Below are 23,302 nucleotides of genomic sequence, written 5' to 3' on the forward strand. Positions count from 1 at the left end.
GGGTTTTTTCATTTTTACCCAAATTATGTCAAATTTATTGATATAAAATCATTCACAATAGCTTTATCTTTTTGATGTCTGTAGTGGTATCTCCTTTTTCATTCCTAATATTGTTAATTTGCATTTATCTCTTTATCAGTCTTGATAAGGGCTTCTTAAATTTATTAATCATTTCAAAGAACCAAATCTTAGCTTTGATGATTTTTCTGCTGTACATTACATTCTATATTTCATTCACTTCTGCTTTTCTCTTTGTTATTTCTTTCTATATTCCTTATATTTGGTGTGTTATAATCCTGAGGTAAGAGCATTTCTGATTTTAATACTACACATATTTAAAACTCTACAAGTCATTTCAATTACTGCTGTACAATAGCCAATTTAGTTTAATTTACAACAGTAAATTTAGTCATTTATTTGCCCTTTCGACTGTTTTTCATTCCCTCCAGCATTTCTGCACCTGTGGTCATTTTCGTTAAAGGAACTCCCTTTAGTATCTCTTTTACTGCAGGCCAATAAATTTAGTCATTGTGTTGGAGTGCTTCAGTTTTGTTTTGTTTTTCCTCAAAATATCTCTATTTCACTTTTATTTTTAAAGATACTTTCACTGAGCACAGAAATGCAGGTTAGCATCATTTTAATACATTTTGAAGCTGTTGGTCCATTATCTTCTGTTTCTATCATCACAGTTGATAAACCAGCTGTCAGTTTCACTGTTCCTCTTCTGAAGGTAATATTTCATTTTTCCATGTCTGCTTTTAAGATTTTCAGCAGTTTTGCTACAATGTGCCCAGTTGTGGTTTTCTGTGCATTTACCTCCTAGGGTTTGCTAAAATTCTGAATCTATGAGTTGATGTCTTTCATTATTTTGGAATGTTCTCAGCCATTGTCTCTGAATATTACATTTGCCCCATTCTTTTCCTTTGCTGCTTTAGAGATTTTAATTATGCATATTTTAGAACTTTTCGAGTATTATGCTTTTTTGTGTTCTTTCCATTCTCTTATCTCTGGGCTTTAATTTGAATATTTTTTCTTATTATGTCTAACATTTCACAGATCCTGAGTTTGGCTATATCCAATCCATAATTATTTTTTTAATATTTTATTTACTTATTCGACAGACAGAGATCAAAAGTAGGCAGAGAGACAGGCAGAGAGAGAAGGGGAAGCAGGCTCCCTGCCAAGCAGAGAGACTGATGTGGGGCTCGATCCCAAGACCCTGAGATCATGACCTGAGCTGAAGGCAGAAGCTTAACCCACTGAGCCACCCAGGTGCCCCTCCAATCCATTATTAAACCTACCAATAAGTTTTTCACTTCAGATAATGTATTTTTCAATTCAGGAAAGTCCATTTAAATCTCTGTGTGGATTATATTTTTCTGGTGAAACTTCTCAGCCTTTCATATATTTTTTTTCCTTTATTTTTTGAAAATACTAATCATAGTTATTTTAGAATCTTTAAATGCTAGCTCTCTTATTGTGAATCATCTACAGAGTGCTTTACTTCCTTTATACTGTTAATTATAAGTCATATGGTCTTGCCTCTGTGAATGTGTTGTCAGTTTTTATTATACGGCAAACATTGTATCTGTAAATTCCAAATTATATTATATTACAGCAAAGAATGTTTCCTTTTTCCTGTGTTAGGCAAACATGGTGAGTGGCTGATCACATAAATCCCTTTTGAGAGCATAGCATACTTAGGCTTTTAATTAAGAGCCTACAGGTCCTTGACTCCTCAGTCCTGAAATGGTTCTCCCTTTGGAATTTTAGTTCCTTTAGTCTGCTTTCACAGATGTCCTAAAAATTGTAATATTTATAACTTAGGTAGGCTTTATAGTTGTTACTGTAGGTACACTGGCCTGCCACAAACTACTGCATCCTACCCAGAAATGGGAGCTCTTCTGTGGGTTTTTTTTTTTTAATTAATTTTATTTTTATTTTATTTTTTAAAGATATTTTATTTATTTATTTGACAGAGAGAAAGAGATCACAAGAAGGCAGAGAGGCAGACAGAGAGAGGGGGGAAGCAGGCTCCCCACTGAGAGAAGAGCCAATGTGGGGCTTGATCCCAGGACCCTGAGATCATGACCCAAGCCAAAGGCAGAGGCTTAACCCACTGAGCCACCCAGGTGCCCCACCCCCCCACCCCCATTTTTAAAGACCTTAGTTATTTGCGAGAAAGAGCACATGAGAGATATGAGCAGGCAGATGGGAAGAGGGTGAGGGAGAAGACTCCTGGCTGAGCAGGGAGCCCTGATGTGGGCTCATATGTGAGGCCATAACCTGAGCCAAAGACAGATGCTTAATCAACTGCCACTCAGGCACCCTACTCTGTGTTCTTTAAAGAGGTGGAGATGAGTGTTCATGGGTTCACAGAATAATTCTCTATGTGCTCTTTCTGCCTTTATTCACTGAAGTTACTATTTATTATAACTACCAATTCAGAAAGCACAACCGTCTAGGTTACTTTGGTAGGAGCTACTGCTTTCACATTCCTCAGTACCTCTTAGTTACTCCCCTTACATATAAGGTAATTAGCAAGCTGAATATTAACTCAGTATTAGTTACTATTAGATTTTTATATGTAAGAGCAATGTATTTATGTTTTTTTTTAAATCCTCACTGAAACACTTACAGAGGATATAACACGATTTTCTTTAAAATATAGAAGGGGAAAACTGAAAAGAGGTACAGATGAAATAATATAAGCCATGAGTTGAACATTGTTTAAGGTAGGTAATGAGTACATAAGGGTTCATTATACAGATCTGTCCAGTTTTGTGTATCTTTGAAATATTCTGTAACAAAAAATTCTTAAGTTCACTGTCACCTGATTTGCCTCATCAAATCTATAAAGTCTTATATATCATTTGCTCTTCCCCAACAATGGCCTTTAGGAAGAAAGAGGTACTGTAAATAAAAAACTCGTCAAATAATCTGTGCTCCAAATATCACCCCAATTTGACAAATATTATTTTTAAGAAAAAAATCCTACTATATATTAATGTAATTATTATGAAGCTTAAACATCTAATTCCCAAGTATCTACATCTTGAATGAAGCAGTACTATAACACTGATACTCCTCCCTAGCTATAACTTTGCTTTAATGCAATACAGTAATAAATATAGCTATTTACCTTTATTGGGTCCTGCTATTGTAGATCTATTTGAATGTTTAGAATGGGAAATCTCTGTTTCTGATTTTTTTCGCATAACTATTTGATTTTCAGGCCTCTTTGTAAAGCCTAAGTAAAAGACTGAAAATTTCTGCTGAATATCGAGTCCAACTGGAAAAACGAAAAGAGTATACAAGTACTTAAGTCCTATAAATCTAGCCATGAGATCATTTATTTTTTATATCTTTCACATTTCTATACCTTTTGAAATAAAAGAGCTAACAAGTCCAGGAAATAAAAATATATATAAAAAAACAAGAGTTAAATAATATAACAAGTTAAGGGGGGTGGTGGGTTAGGTGAGCCTGGTGGTGGGTATTAAGGAGGGCATGTATTGCATGGAGCACTGGGTGTGGTGCACAAACAATGAATCGTAGAACACGGAAAAAATTAAATTAAATCAAAAAATAAGTTAAAGTTTATACATTTATCATCATAAAAAAAATCAATGTTCCTATAACAATTGAAATTTTATTATCTTGTAAAATAAAATACTTATAAATGAACAGATATAATTTTAATTTTGTTATCTTAGTCCGTGCTATCTTTCACTTATCTAAATATATGAAACTTCCTTTAAAATTACTCATATTATTTAGATTATTTTTACACAATATCATTTAAACTGCTTTTCTGTTTCAGCATGAAAGAAATTTTTAAATGCTATCATATTCTTTACATTTATGGGTTCATTACTTCAATGAACTTACCATATTCAGAACTAATTAGATTTATGCTAAGATCTTCAGAATTAAAAGCTCTCTTCACATCAATCTTTTTAGTCCAATTTCCAGCTTTTAGCAAAACAGAATCCCTGAAAAAGAATAACATCATTTAGGGCGCCTGGGTGGCTCGGTGGTTAAGCCGCTGCCTTCGGCTCAGGTCATGATCTCAGGGTCCTGGGATCGAGTCCCGCATCGGGCTCTCTGCTCAGCAGGGAGCCTGCTTCCTCCTCTCTCTCTCTGCCTGCCTCTCTGCCTACTTGTGATCTCTCTCTGTCAAATAAATAAATAAAATCTTTAAAAAAAAAAGAATAACATCATTTAAATTGTAATTGGAATACTAAATGAAATAATATATTAATCATCAAGGGCAGACTGACCCTTAGATAGGTCCTATCTGGTACTAAGCAAAAGTCAGTACTGAAAATTACTTCCTGCAAATTCTGAGGAGGAAGAAATGGAGTGTCAATGGGGCTACCACAACCATAATTTTCTAACTACACATTGGCCAAACAGCTGATTCCAAGTTAAATTGCTTCATTTCAGATCCACCTGAATACATAGTTGATATCAACAACCCATGAGCTTGCCCATACATCACTACCACTTTCAAATGGCTATATATAAGTTACACGAATTTGTGAGAACTTGAATAGTATCTTTAAAATTCATATAATATAGTCTGAGTCCAATAACATCACAAACCAGCAATCAATTTTGTGATTGAATTTATTTTAACTTTATATATACAAAACTGTCTTCAGACTTATCACAGAAAACAAAGATTTGTACAATGACATATTCTCTATAAATGTGTCATAGCTAGCTGCAGTAAAGCAGTTAATAGTGAAAGGGATGTTCTATTAGGCACTGTAGTCCTTTTAGGAACCTTGCATAGATGATTTTGGTAAGATATCTTCCAGTGCTCTGGCAACAATGAGGAGATTCCCATTTCTGAGTCACTGCTAAACCTGAACTTACAAGTAAATTAATACAATTAGGAGCACAGGCTCTGGAGTAAGACTGCTTGGGTTTAAACCCAGACTTTGCTATAAACTACCTATATGAACTTGGACAAACTGATTAAACTCTCTGTCTCAATTTCTTCCTCTATTAAGATAATGATAGCACCTGTCTATACAAAGATTAAATAATTCATTACCTGGAACCTATGAAGAGCTCAAAAAATATTAGTTATACCTATAATTGCTAACCTTACAGAGTTTGCCTATGGCATCTGAGAGAAATAACATTATCAGAAAAAAGACTAATGTAAAAATAATAGAATGGCATGCTAGAGAACCAGGTGTAAGGGAAGGTACCTTCTTTATATATTTGATCTGGTTGCCTGATCCTACAATGGAGCTATAGTAGTTTGCTGGACTTTATTTTGGAAATATTAGATATATCTTAAAAGGAGCAAGAGGAAGATAATGAAAGGGTAGTAAGGTTGTGAATGACTGGAGAAAAGCAAAAAATAAGAAACTTCAACAACAGTGGGCTATAGCTACTCCTAAAGGTCATTTATTCACTTGTTAACAAACAAAACAAAACAAACCATGGTGATAGATTTCACACTGTTCATTTGAGTACTGACAACAGACCCAATGTTAATACTTTCTTTAACAGACAAGCAACTACCCCATTACAGCACAAGGAAAATGTAATTTAATTAACCCCACAGTGATTTTGTTACTCTTTCTCAGCAGAATTTTTCTTTTATAGTATATGCTTAGAAATAAAATCAAGTGGAAATCGTGTACTTACATAATTCTGTGCTTAAAAACCAGCTGATTATCTGTATCACCTATGATTAAGGTAACATAGTGAGAATCTGGTGCTGTTCTTTTAGTTTGTAGCTGTTCAAAATTTCTTAATGTAATGGTCACTAATATTTCTGCCATGGTGTCACTATATCTTGCGATCTTTAAAAAAAGAATAGGCATAAAAGTGTTAAAAATAACCTTACTTCTCTTATTCAGCTCCAAGTCAGCTATGGGTAGCTTTATTCCTAAAAAGACAATGAAAATACCTTTAAAATAAATTTACCTGTTCCACTTCAAGTTCATATTTTGGCAGATACATCACTGTTTCTTTTATTTGCGTTCCAAAAGGGGGGTGTCTATTTAAAATCTAAAAACATTTATATCATTATAATTCTTACCATAAGGTTAGAAGTTCTTTTAGTAAATACTTTTCAGTATCAATAGTTTTAATAATGCTTATTCTCAAAAACTTAAGTTAAAATACTTATGACTATGAGAAGGAAAAAAAATTTTTAGAAGAAAAAAAGAAATAAAAGGTAGGCTTTAAAATTTAGATAAAATTCAGGTAACATTAGGAATAAGTGAATATTAAATACCAGTTCAAGTTCTCTTGCATCTGTTTCTTCTATTTTTTTAAAGGAGGTCAAACCTGCATTTACCATTGCATTTGACAATGTTATACCTGTGGAAAATTAATCAAATAGCAGTTTTTAAACAATCCATTTTACACTAAATCTATACTTAACTTTTCAACGACATTAGTAAAAAATTTGTTTTAAAGATCCAGATTAACAACTAATTTTTGAAGTTTTTTTAAAAAGTTCTTCAGTTGGATTATTTGGGCTGTGACATTTATTCAATTGTTCTATTTTTTTTTTTCAAAATGAAATAAAACATATATTTGCTTTATAGAAGAGAGAGGACATCTTGGGTTCACAAGATGATTCAACACTTATTTTTATCATATGCCATCTATAAAGTACCAAGTGATTCCTACTGTTACATGTTAACTGTAACATGTAACATGTTTGAAGAGAAGACAATATGACTTATGGATGGGAATATTGCTTCATAAAGCTACAGTCCACCTTAGAAAGAGAGTTCTATGTTTCTGTACTGAAACCAGATAATTTTACTCTTCTAAAATTTCCAATTCCTTTCCATTGCATTTTGTATAAAGTGAAAATTTTTTACCATGACCAAACTCCCTTACCTATCTGACTTGACCAGTCTACCTGTCCCATCTAATTTCCTACCATTCTCCTCTTGCTGACAACTTTCTAGCCACATTTACTTTAATTTTGTTCTTCAAGTTCACGTCTAGTTTTGCACCTTCTCTGTTTCTTTATGCTTCAGGAAACTGGAATTTAAAATTCTTATACTCACAAATGAATTTAACCAAACCCCAAAATAGGAGATACTATCAGAAGTATAAAATTCCAAAATATTACCATCTTGCCTGAGGCACATATATTTCTGGTGGGGATATTACACTATTTCTTTTTCCATACCTTTAACTATACTTGAAAATTTCTCTTACTCATTCTTAAGATATAACTCCTAGTATTAATAATTCCTCCATGTTCATTTTCCCTCGAAACTTTTCCTGAATTTTAATTTTTTATAAACGTTGTTGAAAAATTAATTTGTAGTCATCATTCTTTTCCTGGTGCTCAGGAAGAATGTAGATTTTCTTTTTCATTTAGATTCTTCCATTTTCTAGTGTATTAATTTTGCTGGGCAATTTTTGCTTCCTTCTCTTCAGCCATACTGAGTTAGTATAAAAAACACATTAGTGTTCAACAATTTGGAAAAGATAGAAGTAAATGATGCCTGATCGACAATATTCTAGAAAGTCAGAAAGACTTTTTCAAATATAATGAAAATTTTCTTAATCATTTAATCTAATTTCAAAATTTCTCTAAGTTGTTATTTCCTAAATGTTATATGGAACCTCCTTCCCACTTTAGAACTCATCTTTGTGAGATGGGTACAACATCTGGTTTGCTAGGACTTCAGTAGAAAAGTGAGCCTTAATGTCAAGAACCCCTACTCTAATTTGACCTTACTTTCTTCCACCAGCTAATTCCCATCTTCACTGCAGCTCCCAGGACTGGCCAGTCTTCTGCTATCCCACTGATTTCAAACTTCAAGGAAATAATAAAGCACTTCCTCACAAAATAGTGGAGATCTTTGTTCTAAGGAATAATGAGACAACCTCTAATAACCTGTTACATATTTTTTTTACCCGTTACATATTTTTTAATGTCCCCAAAATGTATATAAAATTATAAAGCAAACAAAGCTGTTAGTCATGGAGTAACAATTCTCTTCTTAGAGAGAAGGAGGAGTAGGATCACAATATCAAAGACACCAAATTGGAAAACTCTAGAGTATACCTAGTTATACCCCAGTCTTTGTAACTGGTACCCTCTAGAGTTCTTCAATACATAACTTGAGCTACATCTGAATAGGTAAGAAGTGATTATGCAGAATCTTTTGTCTACAGAATCTCTATGGAGATGAAAGTGAATATTGTCCTGTTACTGAAAAAAAAAAGGGGGGGGGAGTTAAGATATAAATAAGTGATATAATTCTCTGTAATGAATTAGGAATGACTAGGATTGCTAGCTCTGTACCTTGTCATTGAGATCAAAACAAAATAATCATAAAAGTGGAATAGAGAACAATACATAGTTACCTAATACTAAAGTGAAATTTCACTCTTGGTTTGAGAACTAATTTAAAAATAAAAGTATTCATTTTTAGTAGGGTGTACCTGACTGGCTCAGTTTGGCTCAGATTATGGTCTCAAGGTCCTGGGATGGAGCCCCACATCAGGGTTCCTTGCTCAGTGGGGAGTCTGCTTCTCCCTCTGCTCCTCCTCCCTGCTCATGCTCTCTCCCTCTCTTTCCTCTGTCTCCCCCTTCCCTCAAATAAAATCTTTAAAAATATTTTTTTAAAAAAGAGCATTCATTTTTATTAGACTTCTCAATTGATTTCAAATAGAATACTTCAAGCAGGAGAAAATGAAAATCAGATTTTCAAGAGAAGTTCAGTACCTTATTTAGACCTACAAACACATTTTTTCTTAAAGTCTATTAATACCATAGAATAATTTTCCCAACAATGAAAAACAAAATAAACTGCAGACATTGACAAATTGTCTGCCTGTATTCAGTACCTACCAATTTTTTCCAGCTGTTTAGATACATGTAGAGAGTTTTCCCAAAGTCTGCATCTAAAACATTTAGCTAAAATCAAACTGTTCAATAGTACAGCAAACTTCTTTTCTTGAACAGCCACAAAATCTGATAACCCTAAAAAGAAGTTTCCAAAGTTAAATCTAGTGTAATAGTTTACTGGGAAAAATACTGAAAATCCATTAATCCTATAACATACATCTTGTAATTCGTGAGCCATTTCTGAAAATCTTTGAGGTATCTTGTGTCAAAGCAAAGTCTTGAATTGGAATGCATCCTAGCTGAGCCTGAATAAGACTAAAGGAAAGAAGAAATTTCATCATTTCCTTGTAAAAACTATTATCTCATAATATTTGACATCATTGATTGAAGTATCTCTTCTTAAAATTCCTTTCTACATTGATCTCTGTGACACTAGATGATTCTATATCTTGCACCATTGTTGTTACAAGTCATTGTTAATTTCTTTCCAACCTCTGAAAGTTTTCTTATTTCTCTTCATTCCCTTCACACTCCCTTTTTCTCAAAAATCTAATTTCTTCTCAGGACTTTCATTTTAATTTCTAGATTAATAAATTTCAAATGCTTACAGGACACTCTCAGACTATTTCTTTAACCTCATTTAAAATTGTTGTCTTATTCTCCTCTAATAGAGTACTTTTAGCTCTACATAAATGTTATTATAGAAAAGCAAGGCACTTTATGTAATAAACAAATATTTATTAAGTGCGTATGAGTGGCAAGCAGAGTGTTAGCTCTTAAGATTCTGTTCAACATATAAAGATCGGTAACATATTAGTTGATTATTAGAAACCAGCAGTTGCTTGGCTACAAAATTTGAGGAATGGGTGGTAAAGGGAGAAAAGGAACTAATATACATTGCACCTACTATATCCCATTTTGCCATACTTTCCTAACCAGACAAAGATGTGCAACTCATCACCCTATGGATCTAACTAAAATTATCAGACTTATATTAATTTCTTAATAAGTCAGGTATAACAAAGAAAGTAGAATAATAGTTAATTTCATAGTTTAGTTTTAGTAAACAACATGTGAAAATAGAAGGTAGTAACCAACTCACTTCTCAGAATGGGTGCATATAGCTGAAACTAGAAACTATTTAATTCTTTTGGCTATTGAATTATATAATTCTATGTAATTCTTTTGGTTATCTTTGGAAAGTTATTTTATATTATCTATTAAGAAACAGTTGTAAGGAATAATCTAAAATTTGTATCGAACCACAAAAGACTCCAAATAGCCAAAGCAATCTTTAAAAAGAACAAAACTGAAGGTATCACCATCCCAGATTTCAAGATATACTACAAAGCTATAGTAATCAAAATAGCATGGTACTGGTACAAAAACAGACATATAGATCAATGGAAGAGAACAGAGCCAGAAATAAATGCATCATTATATGGTCAATTCATCTTTGACAAAGGAGGTAAGAATATGCAATGAGAAAAGGACAGTTTCTTCAACAAATGTTATTGGGGAAACTGGACAGACACATGCAAAAGAATAAAACTGGACCATTTTCTTTCACCATACACAAACATAAACTCAAAATGGATTAAGGACCCTGGGATCATGACCTGAGCCAAAGGCAGAGGCTTTAACCCACTGAGCCACCCAGGCACCCCAGTAATAACCATTTCTTGAATACTTACTATACTCTAGGCACTACATACGATGCTTTGCATACCTATGAGAGAAAATTGCTAGCTGACTGTCATATTATCTCTTCTGACCTATACACAAAGATTCTATTTCTCACTCAACTTTGTAGCTAGATGTGGCCCTGTTATTAAGATAAGTTAGTAAACTAATAAAAATGATATAAGAACTTTCCAAAAGACTTCTGTATCCTGGCCAACTTAGTAAAGGAAGGATTTTTCAGAAAAGATGTGTGTATAAAGGATAGAAATCCTTCAAATGAATCCCAACTCAGGTACCACATCTTAATCTAGACCAAAGTAGCTATTTAGTTTTGTTTTTATGTTTCATCATTTCAATTAAAGACTATAAACAAGAACAATAATAACAAAAGAAATTCTGCTAATAAAGGAAAGTTAAAGGTGTATTATGAAGTTGCACAACTCTTTCGAGAGGAGAAGAGTTATTCTGCAGCCATTTTTTTCTGCCTAAACATAGAGTAAGAATGCCCAAAGAAACATCTGAGACAAAAAATCAAGTTAGCACATGGCGCTTTCTATGTACTTACTCTTCCTCAAATTACGTGAAAGGATGAACATATGTATGTATACGTGTGTTTATATGTTTATGTCTCTAACCATAAAACTATAGGAGAGCAAAAGCATGCCACTGGTAGACAAGAAAGTTTAATGTTAGAAATAAAATATGGGGGCACCTGGGTGGCTCAGTGGGTTAAGCCTCTGCCTTCAGCTCAGGTCATGATCTCAGGGTCCTGGGATTGAGCCCTGCGTCAGGCTCTCCGCTCAGTGGGGAGCCTGCTTCCCACTCTCTCTCTCTGCCTGCCTCTCTGTCTATTTGCGATCTCTCTGTCAAATAAATAAATAAAATCTTTTAAAAAAAGAAAAAAATAAAATCCATGAAGAAGATCAAATCTATGAGAAAAAAGCCGAAAAAAATTATCCATAACACATGCAGAAGAGTCAACAGACATAATATTGTAATAACTGGCAACAGGGGGTAACTACATTTATCATGGTTAGCATCATGTAATGCATAGAACTGTTGAAATCATTATATTGTACACCCAAAACTAACATTAACATTGTTATGTCAACTACAATTTTTAAAAAAAACTCCTTAAATAAAAAAGTCAACAGATTAAGAAAGGCAGTCCTGAGATATTTCTCTGAACAATTAATTGAAATGCTGTATTCTGAGCAAGTAAGTTAGTCTGCTGCTGCCACTCTCTCATTTGTGGAAAATATTAGGCAGTTTTGGTATGTATTAAGGGCTAACACAGGAGTATAGACATTGAGGTCAGAGAGGCAGGTCAGCAGTAATAACAAACACCCAGGAGAGGTAAGGTGCCTTTATTCTTTTTTTTTTTTTTTTAAGATTTTATTTTTTTATTTAGTTATTGGAGAGAGAGAGAGAAAGGGAGAGTGGCGTGGGGAGTGAGGAGCAAAGGGAGAGGGACAAGCAAGACTCTGCACTGGGAGAGAAGGTAATAAATGTCAGCAGAGAGTCAGAAGTTCCAACATTCACCTAGTAGGAGTTCCAGAAGGAGGGAACAGAGAGAATAAAGGAGAAATAATTAACTTAAAGAAGAAAACTTCCCAGAACTGAAGAAAGACATGAGTCTACATATTAAGAGAGCCCCCAGAGAAAAACTGAGAGCTTTTCCCCTAAGGTCAGGAACATGGTGGGCCTGTCCACTATCATTCTGCTATTCAACACAATACTAGAAGTCCTAGCCTCAGCAATCAGACAACAAAAAGAAATAAAAGGCATCCAAATTGGCAAAGAAGAAGTCAAATTCTCACTCTTTGCACGTGATATGATACTTTATGTGGGAAACCCAAAAGACTCCACTCCAAAACTGCTAGAACTCATACAGGAGTTCAGTAAAGTGTCAGGATATAAAATCAATGCACAGAAATCAGCCGCATTTCTATACACCAACAGCAAGACAGAAGAAAGAGAAATTAAGGAGTCAATCCCATTTACAACTGCACCCAAAACCTTTAGATACCTAGGAAGAAACCTAACCAAAGAGGCAACTGTAAAGTACTCATGAAAGAAACTGAGGAAGACACAAAAAAATGGAAAAATGTTCCATGCTCATGGACTGGAAGAACAAATATTGTGAAAATGTCTATGCTACCTAAAGCAATCTACACATTTAATGCAATCCCTATCAAAATACCACCAATTTTTTTTTTCAAAGAAATGGAACAAATAATCCCAAAATTTATATGGAACCAGGAAAGACCCCAAATAGCCAGAGGAATATTGAAAAAGAAAGCCAAAGTTGGTGGCATCACAATTCCAGACTTCAAGCTCTATTACAAAGCTGTAATCATCAAGACAGTGTGGTACTGGCAGAAAAACAGATGCAGAGATCAATGGAACAGAACAGAGAGCCCAGAAATAGACCCTCAACTCTACGGTCAACTAATCTTCGACAAAGCAGGAAAGAATGTCCAGTGGAAAAAAGACAGTCTCTTCAACAAATGGTTTTGGGAAAACTGGGACAGCCACATGAAGAAGAATGAAAGTGGACCATTTCCTTACACCACACACAAAAACAGATTCAAAATGGAGGAAAAACCTCAATGTGAAACAGGAATCCATCAAAATCCTTGAGGAGAACACAGGCAGCAACCTCTTCAACCTCAGCCACAGCAACTTCTTCCTAAAAACATCATCAAAGGCAAGGGAAGCAAGGGCAAAAATGAACTACTAGGACTTCATCAAGATAAAAAGCTTTTTTGCACACCAAGGGAAAGAGTCAACAAAACCAAAAGACAACTGACAGAATGGGAGAAGATATTTGCAAATGACATATCAGATAAAGGGCTAGTATCCAAAATCTGTAAAGACCTTCTCAAACTCCACACCCAAAGAACAAATAATCTAAACAAGAAATGGGCAGAGGACATGAACACACATTTCTGCAAAGAAGACATCCAGATGGCCAACAGACACATGAAAAAGTGCTCCACATCACTCGGCATCAGGGAAATACAAATCAAAACCACAGTGAGATACCACCTCACACCAGTCAGAATGGCTAAAATTAACAAGTAAGGAAATGATAGCTGTTGGCGAGGATGTGGAGAAAGGGGAACCCTCCTACACTGTTGGTGGGAATGCAAGCTGGTGCAGCCACTGTGGAAAACAGTATGTAGGTTCCTCAAAAAGTTGAAAATAGAGTTACCCTATGACCCAGCAATCGCACTACTGGGTATTTACCCTAAAGATACAAATGTAGTGATCCAAAGGGGCATGTGCACCCTAATGTTATAGCAGCAATGTCCACAATAGCCAAACTCTGGAAAGAGCCTAGATGTCCATCAACAGATGAATGAATAAAGGAGATGTGGTATGTATGTATGTGTGTGTGTGTGTGTGTGTATATGAATATTATGCAGCCATAAAGAAAAAAACCCTGAAATCTTGCCATTTGCAATGACATGGATGGAACTAGAGGGTATTATGCTAAGCTAAATAAATCAATCAGAGAAAGACAATTATCATATGATCTCACTGATATGAGGAATTTGGGAAACAAGACAGAGGATCATGTGGGAAGGGAGGGGAAAATGAAACAATACAAAACCAGACAGGGAGACAAAACACAAGAGACTCTTAATCTCAGAAAACAAACTAAGGGTTTCTCGAGGGGAGGGGAGTGGGAGGGATAGTGTGGCTAGGTGATGGAGACTGGGGAAGGTATGTGCTATGGTAAGTGCTCTGAGTTGTGTAAGACTGATGATTCACATATCTATACCTCTGAAACAAATAATACATTATATGTTAATAAAAATAATAAAAAATAAAATGAAAAAATAAATTTTAAAAATAAAAAGTAAATAAAAAATTTTAAAAATTAACCATATATTAATCCACAAGTAAAATCACAGTATATATCATAAAGCAGAACACTGACAGGCCACATTCTCCAACTACAACCCAGTAAAAGTAGAAATTAACAATAAAATACTGACTTTAAGACTTTAAAAAAACAATTTTAAATAATTCTTAAAGAGGAAATTAAAGTTACCATTAAAAAGAATAGAAATAGATTTAGAAAACCTATAGAACAATGACAAAGTGGTACTTACTAAAAAATCTGTAGTCTTAAATATTTTATGGAAAACAAGAAAAACAAAATAAATGGAGCAAACATATAGTTTTTTAAAAACTACCAAAAAAAAGAAAGTAAAAGAAAATAAAAATAAAATCAGAAATTAATGAAATTAAAAAATAAATGGCTTGCAAAGATCAAAATATAGAAACTTCTGGAAAATCCAATTAGGAAAAAGAAGAGATGACACAAGTATATTAGAAATTAGAAAGCTGACATTACATTTTCAGAGGAAACTTTTAATTTATTAGAGAACAAAACGCGTCATAAAACAATCTGGATGAAATTAATGCTAACTCAAGAACATATAAATTAGCAAAAATGTACTCAAGGAAAGTTAGAAACCTTACAAAAACCAAAAAACATAAAAGACACTTTCAGATTCATTACAATGACAACCCAAAATAGGTTGCTCTCTACCACGAACTCAAACCTTTTTACGTTTAAGTGAGAAGGAGGAATATGGATCCCAGAACCTAATCCCAAAGGTGTGAGGAATTCCTTGGTGGTGTGACACTGAATGCTTGACACCTAAAAACAGTAATGGGACAAGAATATTTGCTCTGAAACTAAAGACAGTATATTAGAAGTTTTGCCTACAACAAGTTAAGAAAAAAACCAAACAAACAGAGTTTTAACTATTAGAAATCAAGAGATAAAACTATTTCTCTTTATAGATATGATTGTCTATCTAGAAAATCCCTGCAAATCAAATGAAGGACTTCTAGTACTCTTAAGAGAGTTCAGTAAGATAGATAAACAGTCAAAATTCAAAACCAGTAGCCTTAAAACAAAAACCAAATGCAGTCATTTCGGACAGTAGCCTTCTTATATACCATCCATACCTGATTACAAAATATGTTCTGCAGTTTTTAAAAGGACTCTGTTCACAATATCATACTCCATAAAATACCAAGAAGTAAACCTACCAAGAAATATAAACCTAAATGGTAAATTACAAAATATCACAGAAAGACATACAAACCTGAATAGATGGAGAAAGATACCATATTCCTAGAAAGAAAGATTCAGAACTGTAAAAACAAGAATCTTCCCCAAACTAATCTATAAAATCAATTTCAACAGAACTTTTTACAGATCTTGATGAGCTGATTCTAAAATTCATAAAGAGTAAAAATGTAAGAATAGCCAAAAATATTTTTAGAAGAAAAAAAGGAGGAATTTGTCTTACCATATCACAAAACTTCCAATAAATGAAAAGCAAATAAAACAATGTCATACCATCACAGCAACAAAATAAATAGACTAGACTAATAGTTAAGTGTCCAGAAATAGATCGTTAGGAATTTAGTTATGAGAAGACAGCATTTCAAATCAGTAGGCAAAGAGAAAACAACAACATATTTATCAAATATATCTGACTACCTTTTGGAAACAAAATATAAATTCCTAACTTATACCATATAAAAAATTAACTCCAGATGCCTTATAAGAAGCCTAAGGGTAAAAATAAAATGGTTTGCAAGTATTAGAAGAAATGACAAAAGAAGTCCTATAATCTTAGGACATGTGGCAGAGGCTGCTTTGCCTACCCAACACTCATGATCTTTCCTTCTTAACAGCAGAACTCCAATTTTAACCTAGGCACACTATCAACACGATATTTCCCAGTGTCCTTTGCACTTACGGGTAGTCATATAACTAGGTGCAAACTGTTATCAGGACTTCCAAGAAGTCTACCAAACGAGAGAAGATACTCAAATGTAAATGGCTGAAGCCCCTGCAGTCATTTAGGACAATAAGGTGACCTTGAAATAGAAGTTATGTGGGATGACAAAACTGAAAGATAGAAACCCACATACTAATGATACCATGAAGCCACCATATCTACCTTAGAGTATCCACTTGGAGCTATCTTTTTGGTAAAAGAATAGAAGCCTGTCTTCTTTAAGCTATTGTTAATTCACTTTATTATATAGTTTTCTAATCCTAAGAAATACAGGATGGGAAAAAACTTCCTAAAAGACACAAAATCTAGAACTCATAAGGAAAAGATAACTGTGCATGATTTTATAACAATTTAAAACTTCTGCGTAAAACCAGATAATACACATATTTCCTCCTAATAATCAGGGACATACAAATTTTTAAATATAATTTTCATCCATTAGATCGACAAAAGTTTATTTATTTATTTTTTAAGATTTTATTTATTTATTTGAAAGAGAGAGATCACAAGTAGGCAGAGAGGCAGACAGAGAGAGGGGGGGAAGCAGGTTCCCCGCTGAGCAGAGAGCCCATGCGGGGCTCAATCCCAGGACCCGGAGACCATGACTTGAGCCAAAGGCAGAGGCTTAACCCACTGAGCCACCCAGGCACCCCAAATCGACAAAAGTTTAAAGATACAAAACAAGTATTAGGATGTGTGGAAACAGTCACTCTTTTTACACTGTGAGTGGGAATTGTAAATCAGAGAAGCCTTTTCAAAGGCAATTTGGCATTATATATTAAATCTTCTCATGTATATACACTTTCACCCAGAAATCATTGAAAAATATGATATAAACACCAAAAAGCTCATTTCAGCATTATTTGTAATAGTAAAAATTTGTAAGCCATCTAATTCTTCATCAACAAAGGAGTGGTTAAAAATTATATTTATAGGGGCGTCTGGGTGGCTCAGTGGGTTAAAGCCTCTGCCTTCGGCTCAGATCATGATCCCAGAGTCCTGGGACTGAGTCCCGTATCGGGCTCTCTGCTCCGCGGAGAGCCTGCTTTCTCTCTTTCTGCCTGCCTCCCTGCCTACTTGTGATCTCTGTCTGTCAAATAAATAAATAAAATCTTTTAAAAATTATATTTATTTCATATATATTTTATAATATTATATTTATAGAATACATCATTAAAGTAAACATTGCTATTAAAATAAGGTTAATGTGTATATGTACAGATATAGAATCTTTTTATTTTATTTTACTTTTTTATTATTATGTTTAATTAGCCAACGTTTAGTATATCACTAGTTTTTTTTTTTTTTTAAGATTTTATTTATTTATTTGACAGAGAGACCTGCACAGAGGTAAGGGGTGGGACTGAGGCAGAGGGAGAAACAGACTCCCCACTGAGCAGGGAGCCTGCTGGGGTTCTATCCCAGGACTCTGGAATCATGACCTGAGCCAAAGGCAGGAGCTTAACTGAGTAGGTCACCCAGGTGCCCCACATCCAACATATTTGTACACTGTGATGCTTCTTCGCATTTTCCTTCTCTTTACTACCTCTGGTTTGTTTTTCCTCCTTGGGCTTAATTACTTGCATTTCAAGTACTCATTACTATAAGAATAAATCCACTTAATGTTTCCTAAATTCCTTAAAAATAAACGTATAAATGTCTGAATATATAGTAGTCTAAGCTATCTAACCCCCAAATCAGATTCAGCCCCCAAATTCATTCAACCCCCAAATTCATTCAGCTAATTTATGAAAGCACCCTTCAAAATCAAATTCAAATTATATTATGCTGAACACTCTATAAAAGAAGATGACTAAAATAAATTAGCTACGTTGTTAGTTTTTGATGTAGTGTTCAATGATTCATTAGTTGAGTATAACACCCAGTGTTCATCACAACACCTGCCCTCCTTAATACCCATCACCTAGTTACCCCATGACCTAACTCCCTTCTGTAACCCTCAATTTGTTTTACAGAGTCCAGAGTGTCTCATGGTTTGTCTTCCTCTCTGATTTCTTCCCATTCAGTTTTCCATTCCTTCCCCTCTGATCCTTGTAGCATCACAAGAACAATAGTTATGATTTTTTTTGTAGTAGACATTACATATGTTTATTAGCACACATATTTGTGCCAAATAAACTGGAAACTGGAAGGATGCACAGCAAACTACTGGTAATAGCTACTTCAGGGGAAGAAATATGGGAGGCCAAAACAGATATTACTTTTTGATTTATAAATTTTTGAGTCTTTAAAAATTAATCCATGCCTTACTTATATAATAACAAGAACAAATGAAGAAGAGAAATCACTGATTTGAAAATACATCTTAAATGTTCACTGAAAAATACCAGTTAAAACAAACAGAGCTAGTACTGAGTACAAAAGGTCTGGGAATTAAAATATTGAAATGTTTTTTAAAAAATTCTTAAATTAAAGGTCAGAAACTTGGAAGGATAAAAATTTAAATTTAAGAAGATTAACATCTACTTAAAAAAAAACCAGATCTGAAATTCAACACAGTAACAGGGATATGAGAGAGACAGGAAAGTGGTAACTATTAATAGCCATTATTACCTACCAAAACACCATACATTTTGGATTAAGAAAAGATTCTACATAGTTCTCTCTTCCTGGTCACACTCAAGTAGATGAAAGGTAGGAAATTATAATAGGAAACTAAATTATGATATTTAAAAAAAAATTATAAAATCATCAAATCTAAAATCTACAGCCCCAATTAAAAGAATGTATGACCCAATTTAAGAGAAGGTAAATGGAAGCATTAAAGCTGCCAATAAAGTGTTCCTAAGAAGATGCTTGTGGAAAAATACTCTGATTTAATTTGACCCAATAGTTGATGCAACAGAGTATATTGGGGAAAAAAATTGACAGAAGAAAGAGACCTGGGTTGTAGCTCTAGCTCAGTCTCTAGTATTGCAATAAAATCTTGGGAAAGTCACAGTTTAGCTGGGCATCACTTACTTCATTTGTAAAATGAAAGGACTAGACTATATGGTCTCTAAGGGTATTTTAATTTCTAGAAAAATAAAGCTAAAAAACAGAACATTAACTTCTACTGTGCAAGCTATAATCTGTCTGTTGAGCTGTATAAAACTGTGAGAAGTTTGTTACTGAGACTTCAAGGCATGTGGGAGATAAAACTCAATGGAATGTAAGGAAGTGTCCCAGAGAGAGTGACCTCCTCTAGCTAAGGAGGAAAAGCAAATTCTTAGAATAACAGGTTTTACCGAAGTACATAAAAAAGTTATTTCACATGAAATCACACTATCTTAATCAAAAAGTTTAATAGTAAGAACTAAATACTCAGAAAATCAACCACTAGGCAAGCAGAAAAGAATGTCATTGTATTTGTGATTGTGATTGCAAACAATTTACAATGTAGTCTTAGTTTACTCTTCTAATTACTATTCCTCTATACAAACTTTCCATTCTCAATAGAATAGACATTCCACTGTCATATATGCATTCACTCACTCATGTTTTTACTTTTACTATTTGTCTTTCCCAGAATGCTGCTATCATTCAATATACATTTATTATATGTGTTTCCATACTGTCCATTATCTTCATACACATGGTTCTCATGGTTCTCATTCAAGCTAACTTGAAACCTCCTGATGATGACAAACTTAATCTTCTTTTCTATCATTACCTTGCTTCGGCAGAACACACTTTCAAAAAATGTTTGTTGATTTTAAAAAATCCACAAATCATCTATTTTAATTGAAGTCTGAGAGTTTTGGGACATTAATTTCACATGTATATTCTGACACCTTTATGTAAATGTGTCCTTTCTGGTATTAAGGAAAATAAATTATAGTAACTTTTAAAACTAAAAAAAATTTTCAGAAATAGGAATCGCATATGGTATTATTTTAAGACATTTAGTAATCATCTTTACCAATTTACTTTCATTTCTCTTGTTTTAATTCTTCCTTCCATTGGAAATCTATAAATAAAAACACAGGGCAAAACTTTTATTATTATTACTTATTTTAACTAAATAGGACCTTCAAAAATTTACTTAAAACATATTTAATTTCCATACCTGATTGTTACCCGATTTGGATCTTTGTTCAAAGTATTCAGTGTTTTCTTTTCATTTATCCTTAACTGCACATCTAGAAATTCCTTGCAGCTGGCTATCATTGTGACCTATAAAATTTCATCATTTGCCCATTTACTTATGTCCCTTTTTTTTATGGATTAAGCAATTATATTATCTCACATTGACAGAGGTAACATTTTCCATCATCTATTCCATGAATTTTTTAAAATTTTTTTCAGCATAACAGTATTCATTATTTTTTCACCACACCCAGTGCTCCATGCAATCCATGCCCTCTATAATACCCACCACCTGGTTCCCCCAACCTCCCACTCCCGCCCCTTCAAAACCCTCAGACTCTTTTTCAGAGTCCATAGTCTCTCATGGTTCACCTCCCCTTCCAATTTCCCCCAACTCCCTTCTCCTCTCTAACTCCCCTTGTCCTCCATGCAATTTGTTATGCTCCACAAATAAGTGAAACCATTTGATAATTGACTCTGTCTGCTTGACTTATTTCACTCAGCATAATCTCTTCCAGTCCCATCCATGTTGCTACAAAAGTTGGGTATTCATTCTTTCTGATGGAGGCAAAATACTCCATAGTATATATGGACCACATCTTCCTTATCCATTCATCCATTGAAGGGCACCTTGGTTCTTTCCACAGTTTGGCGACCGTGGCCATTGCTGCTATAAACATTGGGGTACAGATGGCCCTTCTTTTCACTACATCTGTATCTTTGGGGTAAATACCCAGGAGTGCAATTGCAGGGTCATAGGGAAGCTCCATTTTTAATTTCTTGAGGAATCTCCACACTGTTTCCCAAAGTGGCTGCACCAACTTGCATTCCCACAACAGTGTAAGAGGGTTCCCCTTTCTCCACATCCTCTCCAACACTTATGTCCTATCACAGCTTTATCACTTATAATGTGTAACAGAATTAAAAATTCACTTTATACATTTTGCTTCTTTAAGGATTCATTCATTCACTAATAAGTGTTTACAAACATTTGATTTATGCTAGACATTACGCTAGACACTGGGACTACATCAATAAGATCATAAAGATTAACAAAATAAAATTTAAAATATTCAGTCCTGTGCCTACCACTTAGTAAGCTCTCAATAAACGTAGCTGTCATTTCTACTACTATTATAATATTAATTACCCCTCTGTAGTTTGCAAATCATTATCCTGATTCAGATTAATTTTGTAATGGAGAGAATGCTTTAGACATTAAGAAATTTGTATTACAAAGCCAAGTTCTGCTAGATGACTTTGAGCAAAGCATTTTTGTGCTTTGGTTTCTCACATCTGTAACATGAAACTAACATCTGTTCTAATCCTCTTATATACTTGCTGAAGTCAAAGTAAGATTAGTTAATGTTAAATTAGGGGTTTTTTACTCTTGATTACCCTTAGTTAAGAACAATATTTACATAAAAATAGAAGCATTCTAGTTTTCATCAGTTTTTGTGCTATTTTTGTATAATAATCTCATTATAAAAATCAACCTAGATATCTTAAATAAAAATTAATGGTTAAATTTGAGAATAAGAATAAATATTTTGTTGCATATTCATGTCGCTGTAAAGGGAGAAAGGACCAATATGGTTCTCAAGTATCATCAACATGACTATGGTTCTACTTACTACTATAACTGTAAAGTTGCCCTCATAGTTGATATCTTAGTATAATCTTGTTTTCACTCCACTTCTCTGCAATCACTGCTTTTTTCTAGTCTATCATGAATCCTATCCTATTTCTATTATTTTTCTGATGCAAAAAGTTTAGAGAAGGATTGTAAGTACGTGGCACACATGTCCAACATTGTCCATCACTCAGAGCAGACTTGCCTAATATATCATGACACATTATCCTGGTCTTTCTCAAAAAAGTACACTGGTAGCCACTACCAAGGTAAACAGCATTATCATTTAAGTTGAAAGAGAGTTGCCATCCCTACTTTGGGTATGTATATAAATTTTCTTAGCCTTGATACAGAGATACAATTGACAATTTATTGTGAAGAATAATATTCCATATCTCATGATCAAAGGTATGTAAGATGGAGAGATATAAGCACTACTAGAAATGTTTTCTTGTCTGCTCACTCATTCTTAAATTGCATGAGATTTGCAAATTAGTTGTTTCCCCAATTTTATTTTATACTATATCATTACATATTTATTTTCTAGTGACAACTAATTTACCAGATCTAATAAAGTCTCCTTTCCACTGATGGTACAAAATTTCTTCACTGTCTCAAATGTAATGTAATACCAAGCCATCAATCTTCCTGCCTCTGTGAAAAAAGAAATATTCACTCCATCAGTTGAAACAATGCACTTTTTCATCAGTTTAACAAACATTCCTTAATTTCTATTCTGTGCCTGTAAAAGCATCAGGTACAAAGACACACCAGAAAATCGAGAAGACACAGTTTCTATAATTTCTAGGTTGGCTAGGGAGATAACTATATACAAAATAGCCAGACTAGAGGACAAAATCCAGTTAATGATAATATTTACATATACTAGGGGCACCTGGGTGATTCAGCTGACATCTGACTCTTGATTTTGACTCAGGTCATGATCTCAGGGTCATGAGATGGAGCCTAGCATTGGGCTCTATGCTCAGCCTGAGTCTACTTGCGATTCTCTTTCCAACTATCCTCTGCCCCTCCCTACTCTCTGCACACACTCTTTCTTTCTAAAAATAAATAAATAAATCTCTAAAAATATATTTACATATACAAGCTTAAGTACAGAGGATATTAAACCTAAGAGAATGGTCAGTGTGGGATGCCTTAGTAGGAAAATGGGGCTTGAGTAGGATTTAAAAATGAATAATATGC

At 34.0% G+C, this 23,302-nt stretch overlaps 1 protein-coding gene across 1 annotated transcript in view; it reads right to left on the reverse strand.

Moving 5' to 3' along the window:
• Nucleotides 1–23,302, reverse strand: part of HFM1 (helicase for meiosis 1) — a 113,608-nt gene that overhangs the window by 35,362 nt on the left and 54,944 nt on the right. Inside the window, exons 22-31 of the mRNA XM_059375367.1 lie at nucleotides 22,659–22,750; nucleotides 20,444–20,550; nucleotides 20,297–20,344; nucleotides 9,072–9,169; nucleotides 8,858–8,989; nucleotides 6,266–6,351; nucleotides 5,953–6,036; nucleotides 5,671–5,828; nucleotides 3,892–3,995; nucleotides 3,143–3,292 (exon numbers count right to left, since the gene is read on the reverse strand). Of these exons, the coding sequence (XP_059231350.1) occupies nucleotides 3,143–3,292; nucleotides 3,892–3,995; nucleotides 5,671–5,828; nucleotides 5,953–6,036; nucleotides 6,266–6,351; nucleotides 8,858–8,989; nucleotides 9,072–9,169; nucleotides 20,297–20,344; nucleotides 20,444–20,550; nucleotides 22,659–22,750 (1,059 nt within the window). The remainder of the gene's footprint in view (nucleotides 1–3,142; nucleotides 3,293–3,891; nucleotides 3,996–5,670; nucleotides 5,829–5,952; nucleotides 6,037–6,265; nucleotides 6,352–8,857; nucleotides 8,990–9,071; nucleotides 9,170–20,296; nucleotides 20,345–20,443; nucleotides 20,551–22,658; nucleotides 22,751–23,302) is intronic.

The sequence above is a fragment of the Mustela nigripes genome, chromosome 14 (assembly GCF_022355385.1).
Source record: "Mustela nigripes isolate SB6536 chromosome 14, MUSNIG.SB6536, whole genome shotgun sequence".
In the NCBI taxonomy this organism is placed as follows: Eukaryota; Metazoa; Chordata; class Mammalia; order Carnivora; family Mustelidae; genus Mustela; species Mustela nigripes.